The sequence below is a fragment of the Solea senegalensis genome, linkage group LG5 (assembly GCF_019176455.1).
Source record: "Solea senegalensis isolate Sse05_10M linkage group LG5, IFAPA_SoseM_1, whole genome shotgun sequence".
Lineage (NCBI taxonomy): Eukaryota > Metazoa > Chordata > Actinopteri > Pleuronectiformes > Soleidae > Solea > Solea senegalensis.
Genome location: NC_058025.1, coordinates 21,671,401 through 21,685,621, shown reverse-complemented (window position 1 = coordinate 21,685,621; position 14,221 = coordinate 21,671,401). Strand labels below are relative to the sequence as shown.

Here is a 14,221-nt window from a genome sequence, read left to right as displayed (position 1 = left end):
TGAACAAAATGGTTCTTTCTAATAATATCATCTGTCCATGTTCTATTACAAGAGACTTGAACCTTCATGTTTATCCCGAGAGGGGAACATGGACTCCTGTTTCTAATCTATTTGAACTGACACATTACACATGTCTTTATCATGCATGTAAATAAATCAGAATTTGACAAAAAAAACCTTTGGTTCATGGCATTACAATGCCCCACTCTGCTGTTGCATCTTCCCATGTAAATAAATGAAATTAAGTTTTATTAATACTATTCTCCTTTCCTATGCCTGGTTACAAGACCTTTATTATGTCATACAACAGCAAATCTGGTAATATTCAACGAAAACTGACTTTAAAGATGTATTTTCCAGTACACAGAATGAGACCACTTTTTGTATTCTTGTCTGGCGTGTGCCCCGACTGAAGGACTGTTTTTCCCATGCGGAACCATTCAACGATGTGGTAACGGCGCAAATACGGACGTATTTCCAGGTGCACTTGTTTGGAGACGCCACGTTTGAAATGGTACTGTTTAGTTACGATTTTTAAGTATACTAATCAAAATAACTCAGCGAGTTATAGACTAACTTTGTGGTTAAATTGGTTTAAATTGGCAATTGGTTACCAACCCTTGTGTAGCATTTTATTTTGCTATGTTTGCTGCCTGGGTAACGAGCTAGGATAAACAGCCAACATTACTGAATGGATATGGCAATCGTTAGTTGATGATCTCAGGATTAAGTTGTTTTTTTGTGTGTTTTTATAGGCTGTTACTCTTCATACGGATCTGGGAGACATTAAAATCGAGTTATTCTGTGAGCGCTCGCCAAAATCATGTGAGGTGAGTTCACATATTATTTTTTTTTACGGTTACATTTCATTTTGGTGGATGTGTAACAAAACGGACACATTTTCTTGATTTGAAGCAAGAGGCTGGGATATCACTGAACTCATAGTTGAGCATTTGGACTGTCCATTCCTGCAGCTTCCTCTCAACAGACATCGTTTAATAAACGGATCAAATACTGGCTGAAACTGAACCAAACCTGTATAATTGATATCACCGAGTATGCATGTTTGTAAAAACATGTACAAACACTTTATTCATTGGGACATACCTGGAAAACGTATATATCATTTTAAAATAACAGCTATTCCGGAAAAAAAAAAAAACGTTTTGATATTGTGTGATCACACAGTTGCACTGTTATAAAGGGATATTCAGTTACAAGAAAGAAAGTATGACATATTACAACAGGGGTGTCAAACTCATTTTTGTTCAGGGGCCACATACAGCACAATTTGATCTCGAGGGGGCCGGACCAGTGAAAATAGTAAAATAATAGCATAATAACCTATGAACAACAGGAACCCCTTTGTTTTTTCTCCTTTGTTTTACATTTAGTGAAGGATAATTTCACAAAACATGAAATTTCTTGAGAAATATAAGTGCAATTTCAATAATATCATGCCTAAATTTACTATTTACACAGCACACTGGATCTATAAAGGCATAAACATTTAGTCACGGGTATCTGGAGCATTTGACATTAGATTAATGTTTAGATTAGTGTGAAATTTTAACAAATTCATCCTGTGGGCCAATTGGACCCTCTGGCAGGCCGGTTCTGGCCCCCGGGCCGTATGTTTGACACCCCTGTATTACAAGAAATATACGTAATTGTATATATGGCCACAGACATGAATGATTTCTTGTGTTGTTCATTGGTGCATTTGGGTGATATCAGTTTCTCACTGAACATGCTTCTGTGACTGGCCAGTATGTCATGGAGTGGGTTAAAGACATTGTCCAGTATTGTCCTTACCTTGGACAACATTCACCTCTCCGACACCACAGTTGAAGGGTCCAGCTCCATCCACACAACATAATTGGCCTTGCGGATTAATTTTCTTGGCCTACTGCCCCATCAGGAAGCAGCATAGAGGATGGCACTGGCCACGACAGACCAAGCATTGTCCAGTAGATGTGGAATGACAGCTGCCTCAGAAAATAGAGACAGCTCTGGCCCTTCTTTTACTGTTGCAGTTGTTGTTTGTACAGCTAATTATTCATGGAACATAAACCAATACAATTAAATGTAAAGTACCAATAGTTTAGGCTTTAATTTAGGATTCTCAAAAACTCTAGAGTTTTAGTTGTACCTAAACACAATAATCTGATGCATTGTTCTTGGTGATGTCATTGCTTTTTCATAATGATTGTTTTTTTTTACAGAACTTTCTTGCCTTGTGTGCCAGTGGGTTCTACAGTGGTTCCCCATTCCACAGAAACATTAAAGGCTTCATGGTTCAAACTGGAGATCCTACAGGTACAGGCCGGGTTGTGCACTTACCTTAATAAATCACAATGCCACTTTTGTTTTTTCATCTTTCTAATCTATTAACCCAGGCACTGGAAAAGGAGGAACAAGTATATGGGGTCGCAAATTTGAGGATGAATTCAGTGAGCACTTAAAAGTGAGTTATTTCATTGGCTAGTTTTTACCCAAGTACTTTTAATTCAGAGGTCAGAAATGAATGTTGTATTTTGTATCTTTTGAATTTGTCTCATTTCAGCACAACGTGAGGGGAGTGGTCTCAATGGCCAATAATGGCCCCAACACAAATGGCTCGCAGTTTTTCTTTACATATGCTAAACAGCCACATTTGGACATGAAGTACACAGTGTTTGGAAAGTATGTTACCTTCAAGTTTATGTGTAATAATATACCATGTATTTGCCTGATCTCGGTTCAGTTTTGATTGATACCTCACTCTCTTCAACATAGGATTATTGATGGCCTGGAAACGCTGGACGAACTGGAGAAATTGCCTGTCAATGAAAAGACGTTTCGACCACTTACTGAAACCCGAATAAAAGATGTGACCATTCATGCTAACCCTTTTGCTGGGTAGAAAATACAGACTTTCCGTGTTACAGTTTGTGGAACCTTGCCAGACTTAAAATGTATAATAACCTCTGCCAAGGAGGTTATATTTTCTGCTGTATTCATCTTGGTTTTTTATCTGTTTGTGAGCAGCTCGCTCAAAAAGTAAAAGATGGCTTTTAATGAAATTTTCTTGGATGTTGGTCATTGGCCAGTGAAAGAAAAGTAACATTAGATTTTGGTTTTGACATTGATCCAGATTTGGGATTTAAAAAAAACAACAATTTTCTGTTTATGCTGTAAATTGGAGAGAAAGCCCTCTGACTCATAATAATGCCAGCATGTCGAATGATTTGTTGTATTAACAAAATGCATCTGATCATTTAAGTATATTACTGTCAATATGAGTGAAAAACACTGATTTCTTGAATAAACAAATGTAGATCATGTATGTCATGTTTTTGGCAATCCTCAGAACTATTCAATGCATTTGCTTGCACTGCAATTTTTTAGCTTTTATAGGTGTCTGTAAATTGCCTGTGTTTTGTACTGAATAAAGCTTTCATAAATCTTTTTAGACATGTACAGATTACCTTTTTAATAATTTAGACTGCATTCTTGCAAAAACAAACAAGGACATTCTAAAATTAAATGGCATGTATACATTGCATGGTTTGGTATAGAACTTGTATTAATGAAACCATGGATGCAGTATATGACTAATAATAAATAATCTGAGTTTATTAAGAAGATAACTAACCACAATCTCATAATACACTGATGTGTACGTTTTGACATTTAATCACTAGACATGATATTCACTATCAGTATCTGCAACATCATTCAAACTACTTTTGCCATTCATGTGTATGGGGTTTGTCATAGTTATTGGCTGTTAGTCATCATTAGTCATCTCTAATTCCAGTTTCATATATCTACATTGTCATTTTTAGATATCTTCACATAGTCATAATGTTGTAGATATGTGAAACTGGAATTGGAGATGTCTACAATTTTTTAGATCTCTGCAATGATAAAAGTGACGTCATTAGTAAAAAACTGAATTGTACATATCTGAAACTAGTTTTGATTAGTAAGAACAACGTCACAGATATCTTCAACTACAATTCTTACTAGTCACAATAAAACAATGACGTATATGAGATATATCTGTAATAGTAATTCCAGATAAACATACGTGGCGACTAAATGTTTAAAAAAGCTTGCCATACTGCATGAACTACAAAATGAGCGCCTCGAGCGTCATACTACGTCATCTCTAATGGACCAAGCACCGACTGGCATTAGCAAGTCCATGCAAACTTCACACAACTGTCCAGAAAATGACCTCAGTCGATGCGTGTAAAGTAAGTTGACTGACTAATACAGTCGTGCTATAATTGGTAATATTTTAAGTAATTGTGGGTTTCTTTAACTTCAATTACATGTTGCGTAAAATACTGTGTGTGCAAAGTGTGGATACCTGTGTGAATAACGTCGTTTGTGTGTGTACTGTAGGTGTCTTCTCTGAAGGGGAAAGTGACCCTGATTACGGGGGCCAGCTCTGGTATCGGGGCGGGAACAAGTGTCCTGTTCGCCAAACTTGGAGCCTTATTGGCTCTGAACGGACGCGACGTGGACAATCTTAAGAAAATAGCAAAGCAATGCACCGACTGTGGCGCTGCGGAGGTACTTAAAACAAACAAACCCTCATAATTAGCTGCATGCTTACTCATACTCATTCAATTGTCAAAGTGTGGTTACAAGTTGATTCATGTATACAGTATAAATGGAATTACTGGTCTGTTCAGAATTGTGTGACGTAGCATTTACATAACTGCCAACAGTAATCCATAAAGGGATAGTTCGGGTGTTTATAGTGTGGTTGTGTGATAAATGCTGTCATGCTATCTGATGCTGACTTTAAACACCCTCCTTCATAAGGCTTTCTTGATAAATACACCTGTGATCCAATAAGTCAGGTGTAAGACAATTAACATCCTGTTTTCAAAATAAAACACGGAGAGCACAGTGTCTGAGTGCACGTTTAAAAGCACATCTTTGAATTAGAAAAATAATGAAAATCCTCACAGCTATGTTTTAGAGACCGAATAACTGGACTTTGAGCAACTGTATAGAGTTCTTTAAAGGTTCTGAATAAGAATGAAAAAGATGTGTTCAACACATTGATATCTACTAGTGTATTGGATATCAGACATTTTTACTGTACCGTCCCATATTTACACTTTTTAATCAATAAATTATTCATCTGACAAAGCAAAAATGTGTCAAAAAAACTTTCCATAAGTCCTGAGACGAGGTTGTGTTCAGGACATCTATCTATGCCAACACAGTTTTTGTTTTTATTACATCTCAAATTGATACATGTTCATAATTTGAAATTACAAATTTGAAAATAACACAATATAAGTATTGTAATAGGGACATAGTGGTTGGCACTGTTGCCTTACAGCAAAAAAGTCTATTTAAAAGGATATTTGTGACATAGGAACTGCATTGCTGTGTATCTAAATCATTCAAAATCATGCTCAGTGTGATTTTTTTCCAGTTATATAGACACCTACACTGCCTAATGAAGCATTGTGATTTAATTCCTACGCAGCCCTTGCTTGTACCTGGAGACCTCACAGATGAGGAGACGGTGAAAAAGACAGTGGAGCAGACTATTGCTCACTTTGGGCGACTGGATGTTTTAGTTAACAGTGCTGGGATCTTGGCCATGGGCAGCATAGAGACTACTGACCTGGCTGAGTATGACAAGGTCATGAACGTTAATGTCAGGTAGGACCAAAAGACCCTGATTCATAAACATCACAGAGATGTACAGTATTAGTGTAGAATGGACCTGAATGGAAAGGGAATCCATTTCATATAAATATTATTAACTCATTACATACAACAAAATGTACTGAATGATGAAGATATTGGAGCGGTGATGTGATTATTACTGTATTTGCTCATAAGAACAATTTAAGAATATAATATAAAGATGCGTTGTATTCACACTGTTTAATACTATATCGACACATTTCAGTGGATCCAATTTTAATTTCAAACTGGATTTTGCATTTATCAAAATAAATCAGCTGTGGTATTAATAAAAGGTGAACAATGAAAGAATTTTCACCAAAGGTCACACTGTCATGCGTCTGCAGGAACTTAAGAGGCACCATTCACCAGCTGCCTAATGTAAATGTAATAGTAAGTGAGGTGTCATACAGCTCTTATCACATTGATTAATTCCATCATAAACCTTGGGATGTAAGTGTCCTTTACAGTCTCAAGGAGACTCACGACTGATGATACTTTTCATATATATCTTCAGTAGTTTTACTTATGACAACCTCTAACGTGTGCCACATTTTCCAGATCTATATTCCATCTGACTCAAGTTTGTGTGCCGCACTTAATCAAGACCAAAGGCTCCATCATCAATGTTTCCAGTGTCAATGGACAGAGATCAGTGAGTATAAACACCACCATATGCACAGTCTTTTGTTATTATAAAGAGCTAGTGATTTTCTTTTCCCTAGTTCCCTGGTGTGCTTGCCTATTGCATGTCGAAGTCTGCCATTGACCAGTTCACATGCTGTACAGCACTTGGTGAGTCAAGCCATTTTAGCGTGATTTGTTCAGCATTGAAGTCATTTGCAAGTGACTAGGATGTCACATGACTGCTTTTTATTGCAGAGCTGGCATCGAAACAAGTCCGAGTGAACTCTGTGTGGTATGTGCAGCATAATATTAACATTCGTGTTTTTATTTTCCATTCTCACGTCTGAATTTCTGACTTTAGAAAGTCAGAGAAATCAGAATAGTATTTTTGTCGTATTATATATTCATGTTTTTATCGCTTCAGCCCAGGTGTGATTGTCACAGAGGTGCACAAGAGAGCAGGACTGGATGAGGAGCAGTACGCTCAGGTAATGCATCACAACATTTTTTGGCACCATGGTCATGAAACTTGAAGCTAGCGTCACACAATTTGTTTCAAAAACATGCTTTATCTTATTTGTTGAAATGCTGTTCTTGTCCTGATGGCAAAACAAAGTGTTTATGTCTTTCATGTATTCACATTCCCACATGGTGGAGCACATGGCTATAGCACTGTTGCCTCGCAGCAAGAAGGTTGCCAGTTCACATTCTAGTTTGGGCCTTCCTGTGTGCGTTTGGGTGTTCTATCCATGTTTGTGTGTTCTTTCACCGGGTTCTCCGGTTTCCTCCCCCAAGTCCAAAAACATGCAGAGGTTAATTGGAATCTCCAAAGAGACCATAGCTGTGACTGTGAGAGTGAATGGTTGTTTGTCCCTGTGATGGGCTGGCGACCTGTCCATGACATACCCCGCCTTTTGCTGTCTGTCATCATGGGATCGTCTCCCCGTGTTTCCTCATGTGGAAAATAAAGTGGTACACAATGAATGAATGTATTCAGATTCAGCAACAACAGATCTTTTCTCCATGTATTTTTGCTGGGAGCCACGACTGAAAAATAGTCGAGATGCCTGAGCTCAGAAACATACGCACATCTCACGCGTGCACTGTGAACACTCATTTGTTAACATGGGGGCTGAAATGAAAATGCAGCCACAACACACCCAGTGTGATCCAGGCCTAATCCTTTCATTCAGGCCACATGGATTAATTGGCTGATGTACCTGTCTGTCACGACTCGACCTGCCTACCCGTTTACACCCTGTCTGTGCTCTCGTAGCACATGACAGGAGGCTTCAGTGCAAGACGAGGTGGCGTACACTGCTGAGGCAGAGATGATAGAAGGTAGCTAACAGGGTACAAATATGTGCATTATATTTTCAGCTTTTCCACACATACTGACCCTGGCTTTAATTGAATTGTGTTTTTTTTTTTACTTTATCCCAATGGGTTAGTTTTTCCTCTGAAAATAATTCTAAACAAAACAAAGGAAATACTTTGTTTAAATCCTCAGAATGGTAAAAAAAATTATTGAAGTTGATGGTGCAGTCCACAAGTCCAGGTATTTGTAGGCAAGAGGCTGAGCTCCAAATTCAGGTGCAATAATGGGATGTGTAAGTGATCAACCAAAAACATTAGATACAGCATTGTGTGTATGAGTGTAACCAATATTTTAACATTTGCTATATACTGTAAATGCAGTCCATTTACTTTGTTCTCTCTTTTTCACCACCAGTTTCTTGCAAAGTGTAAACAGACCCACGCCCTCGGTCGACCAGGTGAGGTGGATGAAGTGGCCCAGAGCATCGCTTTCCTGGCGTCTGACGCTGCGAGCTTCATTACTGGAGTCAACCTACCTATTGATGGAGGCCGCCATGCCATGTGCCCAAGATAAGCTAATGTATACTGACATAAACCCCTCTGCTAATCAAGTGCTTTCAAACTCCGAGTCTGTCTGTGTTTTTCTAATCAATAATTTCAGTTGTCACGGGAATTGAACTGAGGAGAAATGTTGCAGGGAGGAAAATGAATTAGGCGCAACTTCAAGGACACAATTTTTCTCTGTTTACAACGGTAGTATCTGTCAGGATTTGACAGGTCCAGGTGTGAAATGAACAGAAGGAAGCTAAAATGCACTTCCCTAAGCAGGCAGTTTAAATGCATTTTATTATCTTGCTTTGCTGCAAAGTTTCCTATGGTGACGGGAATTGAAAGCTGCTTATCAACAAAGGGTTCAGACATTTATTAAATAACTTTTTTTCATTAGACTTTATTCACACAGCACGTAATGCCTGTACAGACCTGCAAGCTCATGTAATGTGGTCGTGTAATGCGTATTGTGCGAAATCCTCTGAGTTAATAGGTTGGTGGGGAACAGCCAGGACTGCAGCACATTTTAGTGACAAATGCATCAACAGTAAATAAACGTCAACAGTATAAAACTGAGTGGGGATTTCCAAAAATATTTAAAAAAAAATAATAATAATATTAATCCAATAAACTGAAGAATCTTTAAAGCTCCAAATGAAAAAGAACATTTTTAAAAACGCAGCTTTAATGTCTTGTTTTGAACTGGAAAGCAAATCAGAATTTAAATAAAAATTTTAATAGAATCCACTGCAGAAAAAAAAGTAGCTTGCATAATTATACATTTTTCAACAAATAGTGAAGTGTCAGACATAAAATATTAAAATGTTAAAATGTGTTTTTTAAAAAAGTACCTTAAAAGATAATTTAATGAATTTGACTTTGTATATATACATATATATATATTTTTTAATGTAACAATCTTCCCTTTTTTGTTAAAGCACAGACTTTGAATACATCCAAAACCTTTTTCATTTGACAACAAACACGATCTGTGTGACCAGGTGAACATTTCATCTTTGTATAAAAAAATATGTCAGTAAGCAGATTCAATGTTTCTTAAAGGGCAACAGTATAGTGTGGCTGAGAGCTGGTTAGAGTTTTATCATCCGAGTGTCAACTGTTGCAGCACTAGGTGTCACCTCTGTGTCATCCCAGATAAGGTAACGACTTGTTTACCGTGTGATGAGAGGTGCAGTACGAGGTAGCATCTGGACACACTTATCTCAGAACACACCGTGGAACCCTTGGCCCCAACTTAACATTAAAAATGACCACGCAGCAGTTGTTCATGTGAAGATATCTGTGTAAATGTGACGTCTCGCAAAGGCTCAAAAAGATTTACCTGGTGGCAGCAAGCCTCTGTGTACCTGAATGAGTTATGATGGTGATATGCCGTATATGCCAAAAAGGCCGCGGAACAATAACTATTGCACTAATTATTACAATATACAGTACATATACATGTATAAATAATACTTAAACATTAAGAAAGGAATTCCATAATTCTGCACAGATCCCATGAAAAAAAGTGTTTTAGGTTCTTGTAACATGAAGCATCAGACCGTGAAGAAAATATGATACAACATGGTCTGTGAGATCAGAACGAGACTTTGATATTACTTCCTAAATGGGGAAACGGAATCCTGTCTCTGAAAAAGGAGGTGATTGTTATTTTCCATAGGCTGATGAGCACCATAAGTCCAATCTGCATTTCCAATGGGCTGTCTTCCTCTGGTGCGCAGTCCTGTTTCTGCAGTCCAAGCATATTTTGTATAGAGAGAAAAAAAATGAAGGGTCTGAAGGACTGGTCTCCCCCATCCGTCCTCCCCCATGCAGTCTCTCCACGAAGGAGCACTTGTGGCCCCCTCCACGGGGCCTTATAAGAAACACACGGGTCCAACCTCCAGGTGATAGCGAGAGCCAGGTTCTGTTGTTGGTAAGTTGGACACGTCCACTATGGGGAGTAAGTTTGTGTCCTGGGTCTGGAAGATGAAGTGTGTCTGATGCCAGCGGCCATCTTTCATCTGAAAGTGAAACATGCAGTATGTCACATGCTGCAAAAACGGATGAAAATACGAAAAGGTCAATCTCCTCACTGAGCTCTACAGGTATCTACTGTAGCCATGTGATGAACAGGATTATTCTGGATAATATAGACTTCTAAACAGCAGTAACATTCATTATTACATTATTATTATTATTATTATTATTGGAAATGATGTATTCCAGTTATTATTATTATTATTATTATTGGAAATGATGTATTCCAGAGAAATTGTTTTTCCAAAAGTGATTTACAATAAGATATGTGGATTATCTTACAGTGGCATTGTTGTTGGAAAGAAAGCTAAAGTAGTCCTTTACTAATCCTACAGGAAATGAATTCTGTTATAGCAGCAAAGTCACAATTAAAGGTGATAAGCATGCCTTTTAACATCTAGGAATATGTGAAAATGCTAAAACACAAATATTAAGATAGTAAAACTTGAATAGTATATAGTATAGTAGAGGATTGTTGATGCAGTAGCACCTCAAACAAAACTTCATTCACTAAGGTTTGGGGCTAAATTAAAAGGTGTTAATACAAACTGCTGGGAGAAGCTCCAGAAAACCTTAAACATAGCTGTGAAGCCAGAAGGCAGTTTGCATAGCTGATTTACTTTTAAATCAAACAGAGTTTTCAACAACTCTTAGAAACCTGACAACACTATGCCTCAGTTATCAAAGAACTTGATGTCTGAGAAATCATTAAAAGTGCATTCACTTCCTTTCAAAACCTTGGTTTTTTTTTCTCCTGCTTTCTTGTGTGCAAATGAAAAGGATTTTGAGCGGATCCAGGCCAGTCTTTATTTTAAGCTAAGTCGACCCTATGTTAAGTTTAGTATAAAATAAAATATCACCTCCTTGCGTCGGCCCTAAACAGATCATGTCAGTGATATTAATCGTATTATTTTTCCATCTAAAGGATGCTAGTTAATTCTTTTCTCAAAAATGTTGAGCTGTACCATTAAGGATGCAAACATTTTGGACCAAAATATGTCTTTTGACGTTTATGTCATAATGAATTAGAATTTATTCTAGTTCTTATTTACACACCAGTTGTGAACACAGCACTTATCTGTACCCAGGGAGCAATGGGGTTGTTTGCTGCTCAGAGGCACCCCAGCCAGTGAACCAGTGACCCTTCAGTTAAAAGCCCAATTCCCTTCCACTTGGCCGTGGGCTGCCCAATTCAATTCAAAACCTTTAAGGACACACAGAGCAGTCATGAAAACATCTTGTGCATACCCAGCAGTCGTCGATCGGTGTGAGGGGCTCCAGTAGATCTCCTGCTCTGATCTTCTCACCGGTCCAAGCCTTGAAGCTCACAGCTGTGGTTGAAGGCTGCAGGAAGGGTCCTGCTGCCCACACCGGTGTGTTGAGACAGTGAATGGTGATGTGCTGCACAGCCTCTGTGCTCAAAAGGTGGATGAAGTTCATCTGGATACGGCCCACTCCTATCTCCAACTATAAGGCCGACAGATGAATTATTTGAAGCACAAATAATGTGAGGTTTTCTTATTTATGGTCAGAATGTGGAGGTAATTCAGAGTGTAGCTCTACAGGGATCCCATTTTAGCAGTGTGTTATAAACTATATACAACAATTCTAGTTTTCAGGTGTATTCACAAAAGTAATAGTAAAATTAAAGCTGCAGGGGTGTAACTGTTGGTAAATTATTGTTGGTGATGTTATTATTCTATGAACACAAACAAAGCCGGGTTGCGTCAAAAGTTTTTATCCCAGCGAAAAACACTTTTTACGCAGTAAATTTCACTTCTGGAACTTTCTTTTTTTTGGGGGGGCGGGACTTGCTTTACTAGTGCAATGTTACTGTTGCCTTCGTCTCTTTTGACATAAAACAAATCACAAGTTGTAGAGCAACACAGGATCTAAACACCACTATACTGATATTCACAGAGAGAGTCGTGTGGAGCTGATAGACCTAATCAGCATGGTGTGATATTAGGGACTAAAACATGTCCAATACTGATTAGGCACATTATATATATATTTAAAGAAAGATGCTTGGACTGACGCTTGATATGCAACAAAATACACTGACATTTTGAAACAACTGAAACAAATATGTATTGCATATGCGTATGTATTGTCTATGTTAAATAAAAGTTACATTTTTAGTGCATTTTGCCAAACAAACACCAATACCAAAACGTTTGAGAATGGTTCATACTGGCTTTTTTGTTGAAGTACTTTTGCTCTACTGAGCATTCATAACCACTAAGTGAGAGTAACTTGAGCATACTCAGTTTGGGAAAGAATAACAGGCTTCAAATCTGGTATAAATTAACCACAGTTAAGATCTGGATCACAGACTGTGTTTTGAGGCATGCTTGTTTTATTAAAAGTTAATCCAGGAATTGTGTGTGGCCACGATCCCCTTTTTTCCCGAATTATTGGCCAAAAGTAAATGATCTCGAAACAAAACAAATGAAATGATGACGGAAAATTTAACACAGTAGAGGTTTACTTGCCAACGAGAGTTGATGGTGACTTGGCCAAGTCTAAAGACTGAATAGGACGCATTTAGATTCACGGAAAGCAATCATCCATCCTGTCTAAATGGTGTTGGTAATTATTGTATAAAGCCAGAAAATAAGAAGCTCCTTTATTCATCACATGAATGTCATTATATAAACACACTCCCAGCCTTATCTTAAAATCTACGCCTCAGTGCGTCTTGAGATGATCTAAGTCGACAACACGGGAAAAGCATCATCCACAAGGACACGGGCGCTCATGGATTCAATATTCATGCAATGTTCTGTGCAGTGTTCTCCTAAAGTGATCTTGTCTGTATGTAAGTGATTGTGTTTAAATTTTATGGGGTGTTTTGTCAAGCTGAGGCAAACCTTGGATACTGTGACAGGCTTCAGGCAAGTTTGTCCTCCAGCAGTGAAATTGCATGTCACCTCAATAGTGTCAGCAGTGCAACCAAGGTTTGGGTCAATCCAGTAAGTGCCTGTCAAAGAGGAGCAGCAGAGCAGGAAATGGCTCTAATCAATCAAAACACACTAAATGTAAAGATGGAGAGGATGGAGAGGTGTAAATGTTTCTTCACCGTCGCTCATTCTGTGTTCACAGTTGTAGAGGTCTCGGCAGATTCTGGCAGGGTTGTTGCGGGTTCCAAGTGGGTTCTTTAAACCCTGGATCAGATTATTGAGATACTGCAGGGTCTTGAAAATCTCCGTTCCTTGGTCCAACATAGGCTGCTCCATGGTCTGAAAATTCTGAACATAGGTATTCATAATATAATCATTTTCCCTCTTATGGGTTATTTATTCTAGAAGAAGCATAGACTATACATGAAGATGGGTGAAAATGTCCAAAATCAAGCCAAAATATCCTGCATATTGCACTGGTGATGTCATTTGGAACCAGAATCTGCAGTGGCAGAATAAATGTAGCGCCAATTTACCTGCTTGACCAATCGCAAGTCAGACTAAGCTCTAAATCAGGGGTGTCGAACTCATTTAAAGTAAAACGATACCATAATAACCTATAAACAACATGATTTTCAACTCTTTCCCTTTACTTTACATTTAACGAAGTATCTTTTTACAAAACGTATTATGAACAACCTGACATTTCTTGAGAAAAGTGCAGTTTCAACAATATTATGCAAAAGTTTACCATTTACACATGTGCATAACAACTTACAGACCACAGTGGATCTACAAAGACACAACACATTTAGTCACAGTTATCTGGAACCGACAAACATAGTGGTTTCGCATTATGAGCAGACTGTAATCATAATGTGAATAATTTGAACAAATTCATCCTGCAGGCCGGATTGGACCCTTGGGTGGGCCGGGTCTAGCCCGGGGGCTGTATGTTTGACACCCCTGCTCTAAATCATGACGTTTCACACTGTTTTACAGCTTAAAATAGTCCCAACCATGAACATGGAAGGAGAGCGGATTGACTGTTGGTGCAAGCCACGCACCAGTGCATGCAC

The 14,221-nt window shown here is 38.2% G+C and overlaps 3 protein-coding genes across 5 annotated transcripts in view; 2 read left to right on the top strand and 1 right to left on the bottom strand.

Moving 5' to 3' along the window:
• The first annotated feature begins 197 nt into the window (after positions 1 to 197).
• Positions 198 to 3,454, top strand: ppil3 (peptidylprolyl isomerase (cyclophilin)-like 3). The gene is made up of 7 exons (XM_044026072.1): positions 198 to 227; positions 416 to 514; positions 756 to 830; positions 2,226 to 2,319; positions 2,400 to 2,467; positions 2,567 to 2,685; positions 2,779 to 3,454. Exons 1-7 carry the CDS (start codon positions 198 to 200, stop codon positions 2,903 to 2,905), a joined length of 612 nt encoding a protein of 203 aa, XP_043882007.1. The 3' UTR covers positions 2,906 to 3,454.
• A 696-nt stretch (positions 3,455 to 4,150) lies between these two features.
• Positions 4,151 to 8,272, top strand: zgc:101858 (uncharacterized protein LOC449555 homolog). Its single transcript, XM_044025420.1, has 8 exons — positions 4,151 to 4,244; positions 4,396 to 4,566; positions 5,501 to 5,679; positions 6,268 to 6,361; positions 6,432 to 6,501; positions 6,589 to 6,625; positions 6,758 to 6,821; positions 8,066 to 8,272. Exons 1-8 carry the CDS (start codon positions 4,221 to 4,223, stop codon positions 8,222 to 8,224), a joined length of 798 nt encoding a protein of 265 aa, XP_043881355.1. The 5' UTR covers positions 4,151 to 4,220; the 3' UTR covers positions 8,225 to 8,272.
• A 675-nt stretch (positions 8,273 to 8,947) lies between these two features.
• The window catches only part of col27a1b (collagen, type XXVII, alpha 1b), a 69,807-nt gene continuing 64,533 nt past the window's right edge, over positions 8,948 to 14,221 (bottom strand). For all 3 annotated transcript variants that reach the window (XM_044026742.1, XM_044026743.1, XM_044026744.1), the window contains 4 exons: positions 13,322 to 13,490; positions 13,113 to 13,222; positions 11,488 to 11,706; positions 8,948 to 10,223 (listed from right to left, as the gene is read on the bottom strand). In XM_044026742.1, the coding sequence (XP_043882677.1) occupies positions 10,077 to 10,223; positions 11,488 to 11,706; positions 13,113 to 13,222; positions 13,322 to 13,490 (645 nt within the window). In that variant the 3' untranslated portion in view covers positions 8,948 to 10,076. The remainder of the gene's footprint in view (positions 10,224 to 11,487; positions 11,707 to 13,112; positions 13,223 to 13,321; positions 13,491 to 14,221) is intronic.